This window comes from Arvicanthis niloticus, chromosome 6 (assembly GCF_011762505.2).
Source record: "Arvicanthis niloticus isolate mArvNil1 chromosome 6, mArvNil1.pat.X, whole genome shotgun sequence".
Taxonomy (NCBI): Eukaryota; Metazoa; Chordata; class Mammalia; order Rodentia; family Muridae; genus Arvicanthis; species Arvicanthis niloticus.
The window spans coordinates 105738453-105761917 of record NC_047663.1 but is presented as its reverse complement, the minus strand read 5'-3'; the positions used below and the strand labels follow the sequence as shown (position 1 = coordinate 105761917).

General features: G+C 46.3%; 1 protein-coding gene across 10 annotated transcripts in view; it reads right to left on the bottom strand.

The window, feature by feature from the left end:
- The window catches only part of Pnpla7 (patatin like domain 7, lysophospholipase), an 83116-nt gene that overhangs the window by 34110 nt on the left and 25541 nt on the right, over positions 1–23465 (bottom strand). For all 10 annotated transcript variants that reach the window (XR_013111512.1, XM_076937515.1, XM_034505288.2 and 7 more), the window contains 9 exons: positions 23017–23140; positions 21511–21648; positions 17473–17573; positions 17150–17293; positions 9881–9958; positions 9009–9214; positions 6128–6259; positions 4876–4999; positions 1857–1970 (listed from right to left, as the gene is read on the bottom strand). Coding sequence is in view for 9 of the 10 variants with exons in the window: in XM_076937515.1 (XP_076793630.1) it covers positions 1857–1970; positions 4876–4999; positions 6128–6259; positions 9009–9214; positions 9881–9958; positions 17150–17293; positions 17473–17573; positions 21511–21648; positions 23017–23140 (1161 nt within the window). In the remaining variant the exon portion in view is untranslated. The remainder of the gene's footprint in view (positions 1–1856; positions 1971–4875; positions 5000–6127; positions 6260–9008; positions 9215–9880; positions 9959–17149; positions 17294–17472; positions 17574–21510; positions 21649–23016; positions 23141–23465) is intronic.

The following is a 23465-nucleotide window of genomic DNA, read 5'->3' as shown; positions in this document are numbered from 1 at the left end:
ACATGACCATGGTGGTTATGGTATACACATGACCATGGTGGTTATGGTATACACATGACCATGGTGGTTATGGTATACACATGACCATGGTGGTTATGGTATACACATGACCATGGTGGTTATGGTATACACAAGGCCCTGAGCTTGATCTTTAGTACCACAAATAAACAAGCAAAATTGTCACATGCAAAAACCAACAAGCAAAATCAAAGTGAGACTAATTTTTTTTTTTGAGACAGGGGCTCACTACTGTAGTCCTGGCTACCCTGGAACTCACTATGTAGCCTTAGGCTGGCTTTGAACTCACAGAGATCTGCCTATGACCTTGGGTGTCTCTGGTGCCTAAGTACTGGGATTAAAAGCAGACCAGTATGTCTGGCCACTAAAGATAATTTTTTAAAAGATTATTTCTGTGTCAAATGGCATAGGTTTAAAATAGACCAATGAGTCCACAGAATGCATCTTAAAAAACTGAGGACACACAAATTCACAGCACTGTGATATGCCCACGAGAACTGTTGGTGTGAGAAGCCGCCTGTGTGCTGGCCAGCACTCCAGGCTCAGGGGCCACATCATACTGGGCTGTGAAGTAGCAGCCACTCTGGAGAGTTATCTGCAGTTCCCAAAACACACATCCATCTTGTAACCTAGCGACTGAACAAGGGAATGTTTATAACATTTGTCAAGAATGTGTGTAGTAGCCTTATAAACCTGAGAGCCCAAACTGAAATCATTCCAACAGCCACCAACTGGAGAGCAGATGGACTGAGATCCAGTGGGATACAGCTGGACCAGTCACACCACATACATTTTGTACTAGTTCACTCATATACAATCAGCAAGCAACAAGGCCTTGGGTTTCATCCCCTAGTACACGAATGCGAATGCACACGGAGGAGGAGTAGTGGGGAGGAAATGAGGAGAAGAGAAGAGTTGGAAAGCAAGCAAGCATAGACACTGGGAAGCAGTTTTAAGACTGAGGGCAGAATGCTGAGTGGAAACACCACTATTGGACTCTAGTGGGTTAGTCCAGAGTGTAAGGTTGTACCTTCTCTCCTGTGATAACCTTGTCTCTCAAAGGCAGGGAGGACAATCAGAAAAGGCAGCTGACCGACAGCTCAGAGACGCAGCCTCAGTACCTTAATACTCCTCCTCTGCCAATCCCCGGCTGCCACCAAAGGTCTCAAGTTACTGTCCTAAGCAGGAGGTGTGATGTAGCAATTTCCTCCGATAGAACGCCCTCCATCTCAGAGGGAAGCTCCGTAAGACAGGTATTCTAAAGCGGGGTTCCTCTATTCTGTAGGAAGCTCCTCAAGCTCAGGAAATAAACTATGTAAAGGCTCCAGGACATCCCTAAACCTACCACATATACAAGGTCTCTTCTCTACAGAAGTGCATATAAACAAACAGTAAGGGCTGCTGACAGACACCCTCAGACAAGCAGAGTAGCCAGAAAGCTCAAATCATCTGATCTATCTGGAAAAGACACTATGCAACCCATTGAGCTGCCTGCAGACTGTGAGCTGTCACCCATGTTCGGGTGGGTCTTGTTGAGGCGGTGGTCATTTCTGCACCTGTGAGTGCACCTCGCCATGTTCCTGAGAGGAACCCCAAAAGAAATCACTGGTTTATCAAGTTGTACTTTGGTGATGTCCTTACTTTGTCTGTTACCAGCTCTGTATCTGAGGTAAGTCTGGTTTTTGCATCACGTGTCCCCAGAAATCGTGCCATACAATAGTGTTATGAGTGTCACTTGTGTGCCACTTTTACAGCCTCCCAGTGTATGTCTGTGTATACTTGACTAAATTCCCACCTGGGCCAGAAGTGCAGCTAGAAGCCCTGTGCGGCAGCCTCACCTGTGGGTATCTGCGCTTGATTGACGTCAGAGCTCCTGCTGGCAGCTTGGCTAGTTCTGAGTCTCGGACAGCATGCACTGTGGTTGCTCTGGCCTGGTGGGTTAGCGTCTCCACCTAAGGAAGAAAAGACAAACCCAGGGGTCTCAAAGACCAGCCAAGGTCCAGGAGGGCCAGGCTGAGGAAGCCTGGAGTCTAGCCAGGGAATGTGCAGGTCAGATGTATACACGTGTCTTACAATCTCTACTGCTGTGATAAATCACAGTGGCCAGAAGGACCTTGGGCTTACTTCATCTTATACTTCTGGGTCACAGTCCATCACTGAGGGATTTCAGGGCAGGAACTCAAACAGGACAAGACCTTGGAGAAAGAGCTAAAGCAGAGGTCATGGAGGAATGCTATTTACTGGCTTGCTCTGCTTGGATTTCTTAAACTACCCACAATGATTTGGGCCCACACCAATCATTAACCAAGAAAGTCTGGTGGGGGAATTTTCTCAATTGAAGATCCCTCTTCTAAAATGACTCTAGCTTGTGTCAGATTGACATACAAGTAGCCAGAACAGCAGCCTACAGAAGCTGTGTCGTTAGGAAGCAAGAAAAGGAACAAAATGACCTAACCAAGCCTTTGCTATGCACAAAGCTGGTGCACGAAGGACTCCCATATGACTGCTGTCCAAACCCCTGGGGTGCTCTAGAAGCCACAGGCACCCCTAGCAACCCTAATAGTTCTCAGACACAAGCAAGGAGCTGTCTCAGGGAATTGAACACTCCTTCAATACAAATGCCTCTAAAGAAGACACATCATCAGCTGGGCGGTGGTGGCACACGCCTTTAATCCTAGCACTTGGGAGGCAGAGGCAGGCGGATTTCTGAGTCTACAGAGTGAGTTCCAGGACAGCCAGGACTACACAGAGAAACCTTGTCTTGAAAAACAAAAAAAAAAAAAAAAAAAGACACATCATCTACTAGGGCCACATCAGATGTTTCCCTCAGAGGATAATGGAGCCTGGAGTATGGAGTACCTATTTAAGCATCCAGCCAGCTATGCAAACTTCCAAGTAGGAGTTGGTGACTGGATTCACAGGCTGCACACAGCATAGCTACCCTAAGGCCAGAGACTCCCAAACTCTGACATGGAAGACTCACTGTGAGGCAGAGCTCAGAGAGGCAGGATGGGAATAAATAACCCTGGAATGGAGGCTGCACAGGAGGAAAGCAGCCATTAGCACATGCCTGGCAACATCAGGCTTCCTCACAACTCTTATTAGACAGCAAAGAGATCCTAAACTGCCTTGATTCAAAACTTCTTTAAAAGCATCAGAACATGGTCCTGGATTGTACAGGAAAGCAGGCCAAGCAATGAGGATCAGTCAGTGTGCAGTGCTTCTCCATGCCTCTGCTTCAGTTCCTGCTCCGACTGTCCTCAGTGACGGATCGCTGCCTGGGAGCAGAAGGGAAAGAATCCCTTTCCTTCAAAGGTTGCCTTTGATCAGGGTGATTTACTACAGCAATAGAAACCAGGCTAAGACACTGGACTACACAGTGAGACCCTGTCTCAAAGAAGCAGCAGGGCAGGGGTGGGGGTACGGTGGCAGCCTGAGCAGGATGTGGTGGGGTTACCAGGGCTACCCAGACATTACGGGGTGACAAAGTAAAGAATACAGTCTTTCAGGTAATATTTGTTTGTAAACTACAGTTAGTTTTTTAAAAGATTTGAACTTGAAGTAGAGAGATGGCTCTGTGCTGAAGACCACTGGAAGCAGCATGAGTTCCGACAGCCAAAGCTACAGTGAGACCTTGTCTTAAAAAAACCAACAAGCTGGACAGTGGTAGCACACAACTTTAATCCCAGCACTTGGGAGGCAGAGGCAGGCTGATCTCTGTGAGTTCAAGGCCAGCCTGGTCTACAGAGTGAGTTCCAGGATATCCAAGGCTACATAGAGAAACCTTGTCTTGGAAAACAAAAACAAAAAAACAAAACCAACCCAACCAAAACCTCTCCCCAAAATACAAAAGCAAGCAGACAAACAAAAGTTTTGGCTGCCCTTCCAAAGGACTGAGGTTCAATTCCCAGCACCCACAAAATGGCACACAGTTATCTATAACTCCAATTCTAAGGGATCTGATGTCCTCATTTCTTTATATTTTTTTTCCTCTGTAGCTTACTCTGGCCTAGAAGTCACAGAGATGCACCTGCCTCCAACTTCTGAGTGCTGGGATTAAAAGCATGTGCCACCACTGTAACCTCTGATGCCCTCTTTTGGCCTCTCTGGGCACGCAGACAAAACACTCATGTGCATCAAAACAAAATAAGAAAAAACATCTCTCTCTCTCTCTCTCTCTCTCTCTCTCTCTTTCTCTCTCTCTCTCTCCACACACACACACACAGAGAGAGAGAGAGAGACAGAGAGAGAGAGAGAGAGAGAGAGAGAGAGAGAGATGTAGTTGCTATTCTAATGCATATAGGTTTACTGTTTTAAAAGCCTCTATGTGTTTAGGAAGCTGATGCAAAAAGATCAGCACATGTGCAAAGGCCAGCACAAGTCTACTGGTGAATTCCAAGCCCACCTGGGTTAGGGCAAGACCCTGTCTCAAGGGAAAAACAAACAAACAAACCATCTGCAGCCAGAGGCACAGATTGGAATTCACTGTCCTCATTCAGCTCTATGAGGCCAACATTGTGACATCCTGGAGCTGGTCACTGACAGATAAGGACAAGAGAGCCATCTACGTAGGCAGCACGGGGAAGCTAGAGTAAAGCTACTAGTCAAGTCCTTTGGATACTATCCACAAAGGCTTCAGCACTGGCTGGGTGCAAATAAGCAGCCAGAAACCAGGGAATAGAATCTTGGCTCTCCCAGAAGGCCAAGATAGGGCCCTAGAAAAAGGCAGGGCCAGCAGGAAGGGGATGGGGGACAATTATGCTCCTGAAGTCACCCAGGCTTCCTCCTTCTCTTCAGGTAACTAGACAGACAGGTTCCAGAGTATCATGGAAGGCAGAGAGGGCAGCCGGCACCTACCACACCAACAAGGTCTCCTCGGCCATATTCCCCTGCCAGGCGTTTTTTCCCATCATCCTTTCGGATCACAGAGCGCAGCCTGCCACTGAGGACGATGTATGTGCAGTCAGACTTGTCCCCTTGCCTGCAGAGACACAAAGGAGCTCAGCTCAGCAGCCTGTGCTGCTCAAAGAACCAGCTCCATGGCAGCTGACCACACCCCAGGATGCAACCAATGAAAAGCATGTAGACTTCTAGGGGATGCTTTGGCTTGTAAAGCAGTTACTATGCCAAGTGTGGTGGCACACCCTCTAATTCCTGCACTCAGTAGACAGAGGCAGGTGAATTTCACTGAGTCAGAAGCCAGCCTGGTCTACACAGTGAATTCTTAACCAACCAAGCTTACACAGTGAAACCCTGTCTCAAATAAGTAAGTAAATAAATAAATAAAATAATATAAATAATATAAAGTGCAATTACTTCTCACTTTAAACTATTTGTGTTTGCACATATGGGTTTATTACTACTTCAAATAAGTATTTTAACTTTTCCTTAGCTTAAATTTTAAGCATCATAAAAATCGACAGTTGGGCTGGAGAGATGGCTCAGAGGTTAAGCGCACTGACTGCTCCAGAGGTCCTGAGTTCAATTCCCAGCAACCACATGGTGGCTCACAACCATCTGTAATGGGATCTGATGCCCTCTTCTGGTGTGTCTGAAGACAGCAACAGTGTACTCATACATAAAAGAATAAAAGTCAAAATAAAAGAAGAAGAAGAAGAAGAAGAAGAAGAAGAAGAAGAAGAAGAAGAAGAAGAAGAAGAAGAAGAAGAAGAAGAGAAAGAAAGAAAGAAAGAAAGAAAGAAAGAAAGAAAGAAAGAAGAGAAAACATTTCTTTAAAAAAAAATCATGACAAAAACCTGACAAAAGCCATGTCGGATGGCTCCAGGGGTTTTGCTAGGATGCTGTGGTTCACGTGTATGCACATGGAAAGCTGTTTGCTAAAGTGTGTCTGTGCCTGTATATATGTACAGGACCCAGGGTAATGTCAATGTTTCCATGTGTGCAGGAGTGGGGAGTGGGTAAGGAACTCACCCTCTTTGTTGTACAATCTTCATAGGCATGGATCTGGTCTATCAGCCATCCCACTATCCATCAGCAGGGATGTGCATTGATGGAGACCCCTCAGGCCTCTGCACGCTGCACACCCTTGGGCCTTTATATACTATCTACCTGTGGCTTTCTCTGTACACTATACATCTGTGAGTTTTACCTGTATATGGCACGTCCAGCCTCCACTTCCATCCAGTCTAGAGCAAAATCAATCTGCCGTACAAAGGACGACATCCTCTTCACAACTGTGTGTGCCACACCCAGGACAACATCTGGCCGTTTCTTCATGATCCTGTCATGCAATCTCAAGTCATTTCTATTGCCATGAGGCCTCCTCTCACCTCCCATCTTACGTCCAGACCTACTAGATCTGCTCCTCACAAGAGTCACAGCGTGTGAGAGCAGCACAACTTTCAACCTACCTACAGAAGGACTCTCGATTGTTTACTTTGAGGGAAGAAGACACTGAGGGCTGAGACAGGAGGTACCTAGGCAGCCATCTGCTCTCAGCTGCACAGGAACTATGGATTTGGGGGGATAAAAGACTACCCACACAACTGTCCACTTCATGCAAGGCCCCTTGAGCACAGGCCACCCCTAAGCTCCAGGTTTTGAGAACAGGGTTCCAGCTCCACACGTGCAGACTCATGAGTCTGACAACCAGTACAATGAGGCGTGCAGTGTGTCATTTGGGAGGGTCATTTGTGTCTGTGTATATGCACAGGGGCTTTGAACCTGAAAGCATGGAGTCTACCTGGGTGGGCATAGAATGCTGAGGGTTCTGATCAAGAACATTGTCACCTCTCTGGTGACTGTATGAGCAGACTGTGGAAGGCAAGACAACAGCAGGGATATCATGGTGGCTCCAGTGCTGGGGTCAGGACCCCATAGATACATATAGTTCATGGGTTGTTCATATATACTGGGCAGGAGAGAACTAAGGCAGAAGGACTCCAGGCTAGGTCCAGTAACAGGAGATGGAACTGCTGGTCTATTAGAAATAGGGAAACAGCATTGCCATGTGCATTAGATAATACTCCCATTATCTAGTGTGCCTCACCATCCCAGGGCAGTAAGGCAAATACCAGATGATGATAGCTTCAGAGAGACCAATGATATAATTTTATTTCCAAGATTGGATGAGAGTCCCCATGACATTTGCTGGACCATGTCTGTAAAGTGAGAAATACCTTTATACACATAAAACCATATGCATGCAGACAAGGACATTCAAAAGTATGTACACCCAGAGAATAGGATACATAGAGATACACATGGGCAAGGACATGTAATGCACGCATACACAGATAAAAACACACAAAGAAAGTCACATAAATAAAAAAACATTAACATACATGTACATATATAAGCCAGGATATCCATACATGTGCATACATGCAGATGTGGACATAGACAGGGATATATAGACAGCTATATACACAAAGGCTCACAGAGAAACATGAATAAGGACATGGAGAGAAGCCCAAACACGCATACATGGACAGTAACATATGGACACTCAGACATGTGGATAAGTCATGTTCTGCGCACACAGAGACATCCTACATAGACCTGTAGGGCCACAGACAAACGCACATGCATGGGCAAGGGAGGATCAGGCTAGACCAAGGTCAGAGGAGTAAAGAGAAAAAAGCAAGGCCATGGGGTCCTGGCAACCACACCAACGAGGTGATTCCTGTCCACCCTCCTGACGATCCTTCTTGAGCTTTGCCTTGGTACAGGCGGACAGGGGCAGGGACTGAGGACAGCAGACTGCAAGCATGCTCTGTATCTCTGAGAAGATCCTTGCAGCTCAAGAGGAAGGCAAACTCAACTTCATCCTGGGGCCCCATGCTAGTCGAGGGGCCGAGTGAGGCACAGTTCTACCCCTTGGAATGTCTGCCATCTGTGAAATGAGGTCCTCACCCTCAGCATACTGAAAATACCAGAGGCACAGCATCAGGGGACCAGGCCAGGGGCATTCAGGCAAATCCTAGGAGAAGGAGGCTACATCTGGAGGAGGCCTTCCCTTCCCTGCCCCACTACTGTTTTGAAAGCACCTTGGTTGAAACAATTTTTAAGCCACGACCTTCTGGCCCCTGACTTCCTCTATCTGAGCATCAGCTTTCAGGCAGGAGAGCTACAAGGTCCTAACAGACATCAGGCATGGATGAAGAAGAGGCCTTCTAGCAATGTGGATACAAAGATGGATGCTGGCTGGCAGAGATGAACATGAGGGGAGGTTGCTCAACTAAACTCAGAAAAAATGTGGACCCTGATGGGCATCCCCCCCAAAGCAAGAAACAAATTAAGACAATTTTTAATCTTATGCTCTGGGACTCAGGGAAACTAGAAAGGCCAGCAGAAGATGCAGACTGTGGCCCTCTCAGACAAGCTGAGGAGGACATGACTGGGGGTGAAGGGCATGTTTGGTGGATAGGTAGATCCAAGTTCCAGTTCTATACAACCTATACTGAATGGTGGTGGGTCATGACTTTAACCCCAGCACTCAGGAGGCAGATGCAGGCAAATCTCTGTGAATTTGAGGCCAGCCTGCTCTACAGAGTGAGTTCCAGGACAATTAGGGCTACAAAGAGAAATCCTGTCTCAAAAAACAAACAACAACAACCCCCCACCTATACTGACTTAAGGAAGGAGAGTGAGCCGGCCACTCCATGACCACCATCGTGCCTTTCCAGCCAGACCTAGTCTACTCTGAACAGGCTTCTAAGCAATGAGCCAGACCCTAATTCCAGCTCTATCCTCCTATACATGTGGCCACAAAATGTACCAACAAGATATGACTGAGCCAGAGCCACATAGCAACAGAGAAAGTAGCATATGTCAGCTGTCACAAGCCACATGGAGGCTCTCTGAATGAACCATTGAACTGTGTGTGGGTACCAGTGTATGCACCTACTGGGCTAAAGAGCCAGGGGAGGTCAACTGCAGGCCTGTCCCTGAGAGCCCTCAGGTACAGCAGACCCAGGAGACAGGTGAGCAGGACAGAGAAGGGACAGAGAAGGGACAAGGAGACTCACTCATAGAAGTGGGCCTTTGAGATGGACAAAAAGCTGCAGTCTCGGTTGGCTCTGATGGTGAACATGAGGGGCTCTCCGGTGAGTACCGCCAGCTGTCCCACCATCTCCCCGGGATGTGTGAGGAACAGGCAAGTATCCTCCAAGCTGTCAATCTTTTGCTGGTACACATGCAGCATCCCCGAGACCACAAACAAAATGTTGACATCCTGAGAAAAGCAGACAAGCCTACCTTCAGCACAATATGTGTGACAGTGGCCTAGAACCCAGGGACGTTTCCTGAGCCCCATAGAGTCACACTGGTACAGGCAGCTGCTTCTTTGCCTATTCTAGGTTGTATGTAAGCCAGCCTTGGACACGTTTCCACTCAGAACATTATAACAGTCTTATAGCTTCATTATTTAGTACCTCTTTATTTTCTCAATCTCAGGCACACGTACCTTCCCTCTTCACATGCCCTTCCACTGCTCTACAGAAATGTCAGCCCATTTCCCCCACAGAAATGAAGGGGCAGCCTGTCCCTTTGAAGCTCTATACAGCTACCCTTAAGAGTCACACATTTTGATCCAACATCCACAAAAATATGCAGGGACAAATCCTATATATCTTTATATCTATTATGGAACTCATTGCAAATCTTCTCACCCAAACCCCTTAGGTTCCAGAAAAAGTGCCAGGGTAGCAGGCACAACTGTGGAGAAGCCTAGCACCTAAGCCCTGGGCTGCCCAGAGACTGAGACAGTGAGTGCGAAGAGGTCCAGCAGTATGGCACTGAAACAACTTCCAACCACTGTGCCCTCACCCACACTCCACCCAGCACTAAATTGCAGGGATAGCAGTTCCTATGACCTTTAGGATTGGGGCTCTTAACTTACCTGATCTCCCTGTTTTGACACTATGGTGCCTGAAGGAGCATGAAGAAATGCCACCCGGCCATCCAACAGAGATGGGTCCTAAAACAGAACAGATTCCAAGAAGGAACATGAAGAGTGGGCCCTGAGAGGCTAGGACAGAGATAACATGGGTATGACTGTGTCATGTGCTTCCTTAAGGCATGTACACTAACAGACAAAATTGTATTCTGCACAAAAGATTGGTAGAACACAGCAGAAAATGCAGAGATGCAGACCAATATGCTTACGAGTTTACACAGGACAGGGCAGAATTATTTCAGTAAGAAAAGGCAGCTCATTTCATAAAGATAACTGACATAAAAGGAAGACACCAAAGTGGGACCCTCTCCATACTCATTACAAAAAACAAACAACTAGTACAACCCAAAACTCAGGAGACTGAGGCATAAGAATCTCTTCAACTCACAAGTTCAAGTCCAGCAGAGTGTTAGAGTGTTTCTCTCTCTCTCTCTCTCTCTCTCTCTCTCTCTCTCTCTCTCTCTCTCTCCCCCCTTTCCTTCTTGAGAAGACATGGGCTGCTCTTTTAAAGATAAATCTAGCTAAGGTACCATCTCCCATCCCAGCTGCAGAATCTGGCTCTGCCTCATGCCTCATGAGGTCAGGAATAACCTGGGATCCAGCACAACTGAGGATGGTCAGAGCACACAGGAGCTTGCAGAGACTGAGTGTCTGGATGTATATGGGCATGACACCTACAAAGGCCTGGAAAAAAAATCAAATTTAAATTCACAGCTCTTAGTGATAGTAAAACAAAACTATTAAGAAAGATAAGAAAGGTCACTGGGCACCATGAGAAAATGGTAGTAAGGATGTTTAAGAGTGTTTGTTGCTCTTGAAGAAGACTCAGGTTTGGTTCTAAGCAACTGCATGGTGGCTCAATCAACAGAGGCCATCTCTGAACCCTAAACTCATGGGAAGAATGCTAGCTCAATGAAGAGGCCATGAAAAGAAAGTCAGAGAGGGAAGGTGTCTTAATCAGGGTTTCTATTTCTGCACAAACATCATGACCAAGATGCAAGTTGGGGAGAAAACAGTTTATTCAGCTTACACTTCCACATTGCTTTCCATCACCAAAGGAAGTCAGGACTGGAACTTGCACAGGACAGAGGCCATGGAGGGATGTTTCTTTCTGGCTGGCTTGCTCTGCTTGCTTTCTTATAGACCACAACGGGCCCTCCCCCGTTTGATCATTAATTAAGAAAATGGCTTACAGCTGGATCTCATGGAGGCATTTCCTCAAGGAGGCTCCTTTCTCTGTGATAACTCCAGCTTGTGTCAAGCTGACACAAAACCAGCCAGTAAAGAAGGTAGCTAAGGAGAAAAGCTGTGGGGACACATGAGCTAGCTCAGCATGGATCTTTCCATCACTTACAGAGCTACTGAGATAACCAGAAAATTGGACACTAGCTAAACAGTCTTGTCTGCTGCAGAAAGAAGAGTGTCATCTTAGGGTTCCCATGATGCTAACAGTGAATATTCCAATGTCATACACAGAAGTAGGCAGGGATGGCCTGAGCAAAACCCACAAGTGACTAAACACACATGGCTCTGAGAGACAGACCTCTTAGAGAGTACACTACTGACAAAATAGGAAACTCTAAAGCATTTAGCAATACCTAGAATCAATCAATCTCTCTCTCTCTCTCTCTCTCTCTCTCTCTCTCTCTCTCTCTCTCCCTCTCCCCCTCTCCCCCTCCCCCTCTCCCTCTCCCCCTCCCCCATTCTCCCTCTCCCCCTCCCCCTCTCTCCCTCTCCCCCTTCTCCCTCTCTCCCTCTCTCTCCCCCGCCCTCTCTGTGTGTATGTGTGTGTGTGTGCATGTGTGTGTGCTTTCACAGGGCCTGTATGGTTGGTGGTAGGTGTCCATGTCAATAAATCTCCTCCTTTAAAAAACATTTTGTTGTAGTTATGTGTTTTTTGCAGGGGAGGCAGCAGCATACGTGTAACAGTGTACATGTGAAGGTCAGAGGACAACCTGCAGAAGCCGGTTTTCTTCTACCATCATGTGGGTCCCAGGGATCAAACTCAGGTCATCAGGCTTGCTGGCAAATGCCTTTATCCATGAACTACCTTCACATCCCACTTTTTGTTTTCTTGTCTGAATTTCTTTGGAGCTAGAGAGATGGTTCAGTGGTTAAAAGCACTAGTTGCTCTTCCAGAGGAGCTGGGTTCAATTCCCAGCACCCACAGCTGTTTGTAACTCCAGTTCCAAGGTACCTGACACCCTCATACAGGCAATATACCAACGCACATAAATTAAATTTTTTTAATTATTTATTTTTATTTTGTGTATGAGTGTTTTGTTTGCATGCATGTACCATGTGCATGCAGTGCCAACAGAGGTCAGAAGAGGGTGACAGATATCCTGGAACTAGAGTTACAGAGTTGTAAATCAGCTTGTAAGTGCTGGGAATTGAACCCCAGACCTCTGTAAGAGAAGCAAATGCTCTTATTTGCCAAGCCATCTCTCTAGTCCCTCCACCTTATTTTTTGAAACTGGGTCTCTCAGTAAATAGGGAGCTCCCTGTTTCAGCTGGACACGCTATTCAGCAAGCCCCAGAATTTGACTGTCTTTGTCCCTGCCCAACACTGCCCTAGGATTGGGGTTACAAACACACACAACTACCTACCCTATGATAACCACTCCCACTGTGAGTGCTGGGGATCCACACTTAGACCCTCATGCTTCAACAGCAAGCATGTTCTTTACCCACTGATTTGGCTTCCCAGCCCCAAACTAGAAACATCTTAATGGTGATAGCAGATTTCTATAAGAAGTAGAAATTATAGAACCATAAAAAATAACCAAACTTGAGCCCCCAACTCCAGTGGACATCCCCTGTTCAAGTGTAGGCCAAGCCAGCCAGAAGAACAGGTGAGTTGCCTACCCCTGGAACTCTCCCACTCCCACAATTTGGCTCCCAATGACCCAATCCTTACTATGTGTCTCTTTAAAAGCTCGCAGTGCTCTGGAGTGCAGCTCAAGAATGGTACTCCCTAGTACAGCTCAGGAGTAGTGCTCCCTAGTACAGCTCAGGAGTAGTGCTCCCTAGTGCAGCTCAAGAACGGTACTCTCTAGAACAGCTCAGGAGTAGTGCTCCCTAGTACAGCTCAGGAGTAGTGCTCCCTAGTATGTGCGGCCATTATTCCCCTGCCTCTTTCAAATTAATAATGACAAAGAAAAAGGAAAAGCCAAATACACACACACACACACACACACACACACACACACACACACACACAAAGTGGAGGGCCCAGAGAGAGAAATAGCCAGAGAGCCAGAAAAGTCTGACACCCTTAACAGCTGGTACTAAGTCTTGAGTCCTCCCCAGTTTCTGAGGGAGTAAACCGAGATGTTCCGTGGTCTAGCAGGCCCTCATAGAGGGTAAACAAGGTACACATGGTGTCTGGAAACAACTGGGCCACTATAACTGCTGGCAGTCCCTATGTCCACCAGCAGTGTGGGTGATTGAAGGACTAAGGTCAAAGAACTCACAGGATGGGCAATGGAGAGTGATGATGGAGACAGATTCCAACCACAGACCACATGTGAGTCAATCAACATGCTGAACACGTGGCAGTCCCTCTAGTGAACATACTTGGCATGAATTACTTAGCCTACTGTCAGGTGAACTCAACCAGGGCATCTAGGGGTACAGCCTGGTGCAGACGGGACTAACTGGGGAGATGGCTGACCTGAGACATGCATAGTGGGCTTGAGGGCTGCTCACAATTTGCATTTCATCCTTGTGCTGTTGCTTGAATGAAAATGACTCCAGCAGTAGTGACCCAGACTAGCACTCGGGAGGCAGAGCCAGGGGAATTTCCGAGTTCAAGGCCAACCTGGTCTACAGAGTTCCAGGACAGCCAGGGATACACAAAGAAACCCTGCCTCAAAAGACCACACACACACACACACACACACACACACACACACACACCCTTTATATTTTAATATGCCTTAACTAGCTCAATGGCAGGCCACTCCTGAAACTCCATGTGGCTAACACACTCCCCTCCAATATTCTTGAGTTAGTCCCTTCTAAAATCTATACTTTCTCTCTGATACCCGAGACTCAACTGGGGGAGTAGCCCCCGGGACTGCTCTTCCCTGACTCTTCCACGGTTGGGTCTCCATCTTCCACAGCTCTCATGCATGTGTCCTCTCCTTCTTTCTGCCCTGGTGATTCTCCTTCTCCCTGTCCTGAGTTTCCTCTCTGGGAATTCTTAAAGTCCCACCTCTGTCCCCCTGCCCAGACATTGGCCACTGGCTCTTTATTGACCAGTCAAAAAGCCAACTGTTGCCAGGGACCCCATAGTGGACATGTGAATTCTCATGTAAGCATAAATTCAATCTCTAACATCTCACCCTTTTCATCCAATAAAAAAGGCTCATTTCTCTCAGACAAAAATTGAGCACAACCATAACAATTATGTAAATTATAAAGTATGATATATAACTAATATCTAGTCTATCAATTTTGTATATATGTGTGTATATGTATGTAAATATATGTATATATATAGAGAGAGACTCTAACATTTAACTTAAAGAGCTTACAATTCTATACCCGAATTATGTTTTGATTTTAACTTGTATTATCATCTGAAAACCATTCTTTCAAATCAATATAATCTTCCTCAATATTAAACAACTTAAGTTTGATTATGAGACTATAACTAGTCTTCAACCCTGTCAGAAATCTAAGAACAAATTAAATATTACCTGAATATATAGGTAGCATAAAACATAGCTTCTAAAATTTAACCAAATTGTAGAGACAGCTGATACCTGAACAGTCCCCCATTCCTCAAAACACTGCAGCATCTGTCTTTAGGCTAACATATTTGAATACTTGGTCCCCATTTGGAGGAGCTGTTTGGGAAGGGGTAAGAGATGTAATAGCCTTGTTGAACTGATTGTCACTAGTGGCAGGCTTTGAGATTTCAAAAGACTCACACCATTGTGCCTCTTTCCTTCCTGTTTGTGGATCGAGATGTGAGGTCTCAGGCTGCTCCAGCACCCTGCTTGCCTGACAACTGCTATGCTTCCCACTATGATGGTGATGGGCTTCTATCCCTCTGGAATTATAAGCCTCAAATAAACTCTTCCTTCTATAACTTACCTTGGCCATGATGTTTTATCACAACAACAACAACAACAAACCTAATACAGCTGGGTTTGTGGGTCCTCAGAAAGGTGAACACAGGTGTTTTCCTAGCCTGTGCACAGGTCTTCATAGTGTTTAAAAGCATGAGATGGGGCTAGAAATATGGCTATGTCAATAAAGCACTTGCCTTAGAAGCACAAGGACCTGACTTCGATCCTTAAAAGACATGTTTAAAAGGTTGGTATACACTTAGCATCCCAGTGCTGGTGAGACAGTGACAAGGGAGTCTTGCAGGTTCATTGTCAGCCTAATCAACAGGCTTCAGATCAATGAGAGGTCCTGCTTCAAAGGAGGTGGAGTGTTCCTGAGGGTGACACCCAAAGCTCTTCTCTTAGCCTCCATACATTGTGGTGATTAGAATAAGAATGGCCCCCATTAGCTCACAGATTTGAAAGCTTGGTCATCAGGGAGGGGGCTATTTGAGAGGGATTAGGAGGTGTGGCCTTGTTGCAGAAGTGTTTCACAGGGGACAGGGAAGACAGGTAGGCTTTGGGGTTTCAAATGTTCAAGCCAGGCCCACCCAGTGTCTCTGTCTTCCTACTGCCTGCACATCCCAATGTGAACTCTCAGCTCCTTCTCCAGCACCATGTCTGCCTGCATGCTGTCATGTTTCCCACCATGACTATAATGGACTAAACCTCTGAATGTAAGCCAGCCCCAATTAAATGGTTCTATAAGCATTTCCATAGTCATGGCATACCTTCATAATAATAAAACACTAAGACACATGTGTGTGTATGTATGTATGTATGTGTATATATATATATATGTATGCATATATATACATATATATATGCATGCATATTTTCATGCATTAAAAAAATACAAGGGTTAGGGCGTGGTGGCACATATTCACTATAGCACTCAGGAAGATGAGACAGGACCCAGCCTGGACTATACACACACACACAGAGAGAGAGAGAGAGAGAGTCAGAGACAGAGACAGAGAGAGACAGAGAGAGATGGAGAGAGAAAGGGGAGGGTGGACAGAGAGAGAGAGAGAGAGAGAGAGAGAGAGAAGGGAAAAATAACTTTTTTTTTTTTTTAGAATTAAAGGTGTGCGCCACCACTGCCTTAGCAAAAAAATAACTCAAAACACATATATGAGGATGTATGGGGAGCCACAGAAGGCGGCTATCATCCTTGCAGCCATCTTGAGCCATATACCCTGATAAGAGACTTGATTACATCAGCCTACAACAGCTGAGCACACTCTGATAACATCTTGTTTTAGATACCCAGGATCTTCCCTTGGGTGTGTGAGACAAAGCTGTGATTTAGAGCTGAGACTTAAGGGCATGACTTAGAGATCAGATTTAGAGATAAGACCTAAGGGTGTGACTTAAGGGCGTGGCTTATAAGTGAGACATATAAAAGGCAAGAGGCAGACAGAAGAGTAGAGTACAACTTGGAGTAGGAATTAGGCATCGAGGAAGAAGACACTTGGACTAGAGAACTGGGAAGAACAGATTGTTAGGTATTAGGCACTTGGCACTTGGAGGAAGAACTTGGATTTAGACATTAGGCACTAGAACTTGGAAGAAGAAACTTGGAACTTGGAGGCACTAGGAACTTGGAACTAGGGACATGGAGAAAAGAAGAGAAACTGAAGAATAAACAGGATTGAGTCACACTCTGTCTGGTCTCCATTCTTCACATCCGTCCTCACTCTCTCTCTTGCTGAACCCCAAACCGCAGACTGGAGCAACTTGGGGCAGTGCAGGCTCTAACAATTTAGCCCCCAAGGCTTTTGGCAGTGCGGGTTCCAATATTGACAGAGCGGTCCGCAACATTTTTGGCCCCCAAGCGTGGGGCAGCTCAGGCTGCCACAAGGATGTAGTTCCAAGTGGCCAGGTGATTGTAAAAGCCCACAGATGCACTGGCTGGGACAAGGCTACACCACAGATGTGGCTCCCCACTACTGGCAGGCCGAGATAAAGAAGAGGGCCATGGTGCAGGAAGCATTAGAGGGATGTGCTACTCAAAATGGGGGAAAGGAAGAAGCAGGTTGTGCGGGGATCAGGAGTCATCACCACCCCTTTTCTGAGCCCACATACTTACATCTAGCTTCATCAGGGTAAGGAGGTCCTTTGTGGCAGCTCTGAAGATAGCATCTGTCTTCCCGCTAGCCCCCGGCTCATTCCTGGAACTTTCTGAGTAGTGGAAGATGGCAGAGGGGGCCTCTGCAACAACACTTTTCTTGGACTTGAGAAGAACAAAGATACAAGTCATCAAAAGAGGTATGATGAGGAAGGAATGTGTGTGCATCTCCATGACCTACTGCTGGTGCTGGGGATGCTGGCCGTGAGCCACGCCCACAGCACTGGTAAATAGGGAGCAGGCAAGGCACCAGGGGACAGCAAGGAGAGCATGGATGGCTATACCTTGCTGGCCAAAGAGTTCCCAAGATGCTCATCGGAGTGTGGCAAAATCCTGGTACGGTTGTATGCCATCCCCAGGTCTGAGGTGGCCCCCTCATGGCTTTCTACAAACAGAAAGAAGACTCAGTTCACTGCTCAGCTGCTGGCCCATAGGCACAGGCACAGAAAGGGCAGACTGAGTGAGCATCTAACAGCACAGACTTGGTAGACAAGACTCAAATCTCTGGACATCAATGTTGGATTGCTAGCATTTTTTGTCACAATATCATTAGTCCATTTGTATTTGGACATCTGAAGGCAGTACTACAGAAAGCAAAGATGTAGGTACATATGGTGAGGCACACCTTCAATCCTCGCACTCAGGAGGCAGAAGCAGGCAGATCTCTTGAGTTCATGGCTACCCTGGTCTACAAATCTAGTTCCAGGACAGCTATACAGAGAAACCCTGTTTCAAAACAAAACAAAACAGAACAAAACAAGACAAGACAAAAACCAAAAAGCAAAGATGTCTGTTTAGCTCATGGTTTCGAGGCTGGGAGTCCAGGCCTGCCTGGCCGTCTGGCCGGAGGCGGTCGGCTTCTAGTGATGAAGCTCTTGTTCCATCATGGAAAGTCAAAACAGCAGAAAGAAAAGCAGCTACGTGCACAAAGAGGCAAACAAACGTAGTGACATTGCCTTTTAAAAGTGTTTTACTATATTTTATTTATTTATTTATTTTTGTGTGTATATTATTTGTGTGTATAATTTTTAAAAATTGTTTTAAATTAAAAAGAAACAGCTTTGGCACTAGGGAGTTAACAGTCAATACAGTATTTGCCACACAAGCATGAGGAACTAATTTATACCCCAGCACACACACTGAAAGTGAGGCATTAGTCTGGAGAGGCTTCCAAACCATCAGTAGCTCCAGTTCCAGGGGAACAAGCACCCTCTTCTGGCAACTGTGAGCACTAGACACACATGCAGTTCACTTACATACATGGAGTCAAAATAATCATACACATGGAATAAAAATAAACAGGGGCTGCAGAGCCACCCAGTGGTTAAAGAGCACCTGCTGCCTTTGAGGGGAACATGGGTTCAATTCTCAGCACTCACATGGCGTCTCACAGCCATTTGCAATGCCAGTTTTAGGCGACCCAACAGCCTCTTCTGACCTTTTCAGGTACCAGGTACATGCATTGCACATTTATACATGCAGGTAAAACATTTATATAAATAAAATAAATAAATAAATAAACATGAAAAATTGTCGGGCAGTGAGTGGTGGCACACGTCTTTAATCCCAGCACTTGGGAGGCAGAGGGAGGCAGATATCTGAGAGTTCAAGGCCAGCCTGGTCTACAGAGTGAGTTCCAGGACAGCCAGGACTACACAGAGAAACCCTGTCTCGAAAAAAAAATGAAAAATTAAAAACAAATAAACAAATCCTTTTAAATAAAATGGTCAATTGAGAGGCAGAAACAGGAAGCTCCTTGACTCTCCGTCATTAACTAGTCTGCCTACTTGGCAATCCCAAGGTCCCAGTAAAAAACCCTGCCTCATGGCTCCTGAGGAGTGAGGCCATTGACTCATACATAGTCCACATAGTCTTCTAATCAGAAAGGAAAATTTAAGGACTATAATCACTGATTTAAAACAGTTCTGGGAGCTGGGAAAATGGTTCAGTGTTACAAGCAAATACTGTTCTGTTCTTGCAGAACAGAGTTCAGTTCCTAGTACCCACACTTAAAAGGCTTAAAAGGGAGAGAGAGAGGAAGGGAAGAAGGGAGAGAGTCTCTCCCTCTTTATGTGCTACAACCTTTCCCATACCAAAGGAACACAGCTGTACCGAGCAGCTTGGGAGGTGCGTAAGTGGATAAAGTACTTGCTGTGCAAATACGAGGAGCTGAGTTCAGAGCTCCGGCAGCCATCTAAAAGCCCATAGCTGTGACACACATTGCACACTCCCAGGGCTGGGAGACAGAGACAGGCAGATTCCTGATACCCACAGGCTAGCTTTGGTACAGAGTGAGACCCCACCCCCATCTCAAAAACAAACAAACAAATGAAAAAACCAAAAGCTAATATTTTAGGGGTGAAAAACTCACACAGACTCAAAATGTAATACCTAATGAAGATGGCATTTTTAAACAGTCAGAGACTGCTCCACTAATGATATTGGGTATGATAATATAGAGTCATGCATGGCAAATTTCACTGATTTACATTATAAAAATGAATAACAGAGGAATGAAAGACCTCAGTATGAAAACTAACAAAAGTCCTCTAAGATACACGTAGGATACAAGACTGAGCCAAGAATAAATCATAAAAAGCTAAGTACACGTGCCAAGTGTTCGCTTGCCTGCCTGACTGACTTTTTTTGCTTTACTTCCTCCCCCCTCCTTCCCTTACTCCCTCCCTCCTTTCTTCTTTCTCTCCCTCCTTCCTACTTCCCTTCCTTCTTTTCTGACTGCCTTTCTTTCTTTCAAGGCAGGGTCTCACTATGTAGCCCTGGCTCTGAACTCACTATGTAGACCAGGCTGGCCTTGAATTCACAGAGATCCCTGCCTCTATCTCCTGAGTGTTGGGCTTAAAGATACATGCCACTATACACAGCTGAAGATAGTTTTTGAGACAGAGTCTTATTCTGTGGTTCAGGCTGGTCTCAAATTTATGGCAATTCTCCTGCCTCAGCCTCCCTAATCTGCTGGGATTACAAGTATGAGCCATTGAGCACACAAGTGACTTGCTTTTAGTAGAGGAACATTGTTCTGATAATGAAAAGGCCTCTGGGCTGAGTTTCTGATAGATGGAAACAGGAGAAAATATTTGCAACAATTAAGGTTTAAAGAGACTGGGGCAAGAAGATTGTGAGTTTGAGGCCAGAATATAAGTATGTAGTAAGAGCCGGGTGGTGGTGGCGCACGCCTTTAATCCCAGCACTTGGGAGGCAGAGGCAGGTGGATTTCTGAGTTCGAGGCCAGCCTGGTCTCCAGAGTGAGTTCCAGGACAGCCAGGGCTATACAAAGAAACCTTGTCTCAAAAAACAAAACAAAACAAAACAAAAAATAAGTATGAAAACCTCAAAAACAAACAAACAAACAAACAAAAACCATGCACCAGAAACCAGGCAGAACACAGTGGGCATCAAGCAGGTTGGGAAAGAAAAAATCTGACCCGGTTTACATGAAGCAGGCTGTCATAAAGCTGTCAGTTACCCACTAATAGGTGTGGTAGGTCCAGGGCTCTGCAGAGGAGGGGAATCATGCACAAGGTCCAGGGCTCTGCAGAGGAGGGGAATCATGCACAGGCTAGTAGATCGAGGCAGGGTGCAGAGTTCACAAGGCGTACAAAGCAGAAAGACTACCACCAAGGCCTCAGGCCCAGGCAGAGGAGTGCCTTGGCCACAGGCTCTTGCGTCAGAGGCAGCTTTGCTTATACACTGAAGGCCTAAAATCAGCCATAGGCCTAAGTCAGCCTGCTAACACAAAGTCTCAGGTCTCTGTGGAAAAACACTGACTGTAAGATATTGTATACAGGCAGCTTTGGTAGGAACAAGTAGTCATAGGTCTTGTGGATAGTCATAGACCTTGGGTAGGCAGCCTTGGTGGATAGTACCAACTTAGATAAGGACAAGTGAATCATAGGCGGAGTCATAGTGTCCCGTTCCCTGAACCTTCACCCAGATGATACTCTGTTCTGGAAGAGATCTGTACTCCCCCTGAACACCTACGCTGCTGTGTCATCCCCTTCCCCACATCCTGCCTTTATGTGCTTATAACCCCTGTGTGAAAAAGTAAAATCAGCGGTTTGATCCACCTACAGACAAGCCGCTCATTCTGTTTCCCCTGTTTCCAGTTCTCTTTCAGGTCTTCTGATTCCAGTTCAATGTCCCGTGGGACTGGGACACTCTTGTCCAATCATAAAGGGTACCAACTTCAAGATGTCCACCTTTGTGGTCAGACAAGATGACACTGGGAAATGAGACAGCTTAACTCATCTAATGACATATAGAACCTGTCGCTAGAGCCAGCTGCAGCAATAGGAGGCCTTTACCTTGGAAGGCTGAAGTGTTAGAGCCACTTCTCTGGGGCTGCCTGAGCTCATCTACCTCCCCATGGATGGAAGGCAGAGGTACTGAGCAGCTCCTCTTCAGCAGAGGCCCAGAGACTGCCACGCAGCTGCTTCCGTGATCTGGGGGAGACAGGAAGGAGTTACTTCAGCTCTGTCTGGTTCCAGTTACTACCAACGGCTCAAAACCCAGAATCCCCACAAACAGCACATGGCCCAGGCTCTCCCAAATACCCTGCGAACCTGCAGATAACTTACCCACAAACAGGGCTTTCAGGCAATCTCACTGTTAGCTATTTGCCAGGGGAGTAACCAAAGAATGTTAGCCTCAGGCTGGTCCTCCAACCCTGCCTCCCTCTTAGCCATCTTCCTCTATGGGCCTTCTGAACTGACTATCCCTACAACCACCCACAAGCTCTGAAGGTAAACCCCGAAGCAGAGGAACCTCCTAGTTGCCCCCTTTTCCATGGCCTTCTTCTGTAGAGATAACCATTAGCACACTTGTCGCAAGACAGGCTTGAATGTTCCACCTGGGCTTCAAAGGACCCTGGTCTAGCCTACATATAGGACACTACGTGCTACTGTCTGCTTCCAGTGAGGTCTCCAGACCTCCTCACCCCAATCTCTGTGAAGACAACACTGGAGAACTGCCCTCAACCAACTGTCTTCAAGACGACTAGACTTGAGGTTCCATAACTTAAGCTGACCAAAATTTCAGAGAGAAAAGCACTACTCGGGAAATAGATTAAATGACACCTGTTTTAAAGTACATTTCTGGGGAAAACCAGATCAACTAGGGACATGTTTCAAGGTCACTAAGGCCCAAAGCCTTGTCTTAGACAGGACCCAGTGGACAGTTCCAGCCTAGCTCATACCAAAGGCTGCTTCATCTCACTTAATATACTGTTTTTAGTCACCTGGAATCCTTCACAGAGTACTATGGACTATTAAGACATTGAACGTATATCTATTTTCAAAGTGGATTTGTGGTAATAATCAGCATAGGTGATATATGTTGCTCAAGTGTGCTTGGGCAATTTATCCTCCAACCTCCCCCCACCCCCACGCTTGCTCTTGAGAACTAGGAGCAGTGTGGGTCAGAAGACAAAGCTGTGAACTTGTTCTCCTGAACAGCATCGTATGCAGCACGCCCCTCACTGGGAAGTACCAAAAGACAGAGGTGACATTCTTGGACACATGCAACATGGCCCAGGGCATGGGAGGGTAACTGAGGGAAGCTTCAGAGGGCTTAGGACAGATAAGGAAATCATAGACCAAGAAATCTGGGCATATATAAGGATAGCTAAAAATTGTAACCACGTGAGGAGCCCAGGGATTACTGGGGGCCTGTGAGGAATCCTCAGGTCAGAAAACCTGGGGCCATGTAATAAGATCTAGGGACAGGAGAAGAGACATGAGGTATGTGAGGAGACCTGGAGGCAGTAAGGAGACCTGGACAGTGGAGTAAGAAGGTCCTGAACTGCAGCGTACCTGAGCTACTGAAGTCCGGGGGCTTTGGGGACTTCTCAAGATGTTCCTCTGGGCCATATGACATCTGTCTCTTGGCTCGTCCAGCCACACTTGCTACTGACAAGAGAGGGATGGCTTGGCTCTCCTGGGGGATGAGAAGAACATTAGATCTGCTCGAGGAATTCCCTGGGTTCCTTATAAGCATGCTATCAGAAGAGAAGCACTTGAAATCCAGGCAGCTCAGAGAGGATGAGCTGGTTAAGGCTCAGTGTGTTCTTCTCTCAGGTTCTGTCTAAGTCTTCGTACAGCCACGGTAACAGCTCATGCAATCAGAAACCTCAACTCTTCATTAGTAGGGAAGTCATGTAACATAAAAGAATATTCCCTAAAATACCAGCAACTTTGCACGACAAATTCTAAAATATCACCCAAACTAGAGAAACCATCATAGGTACTCACAGGTACCAAGC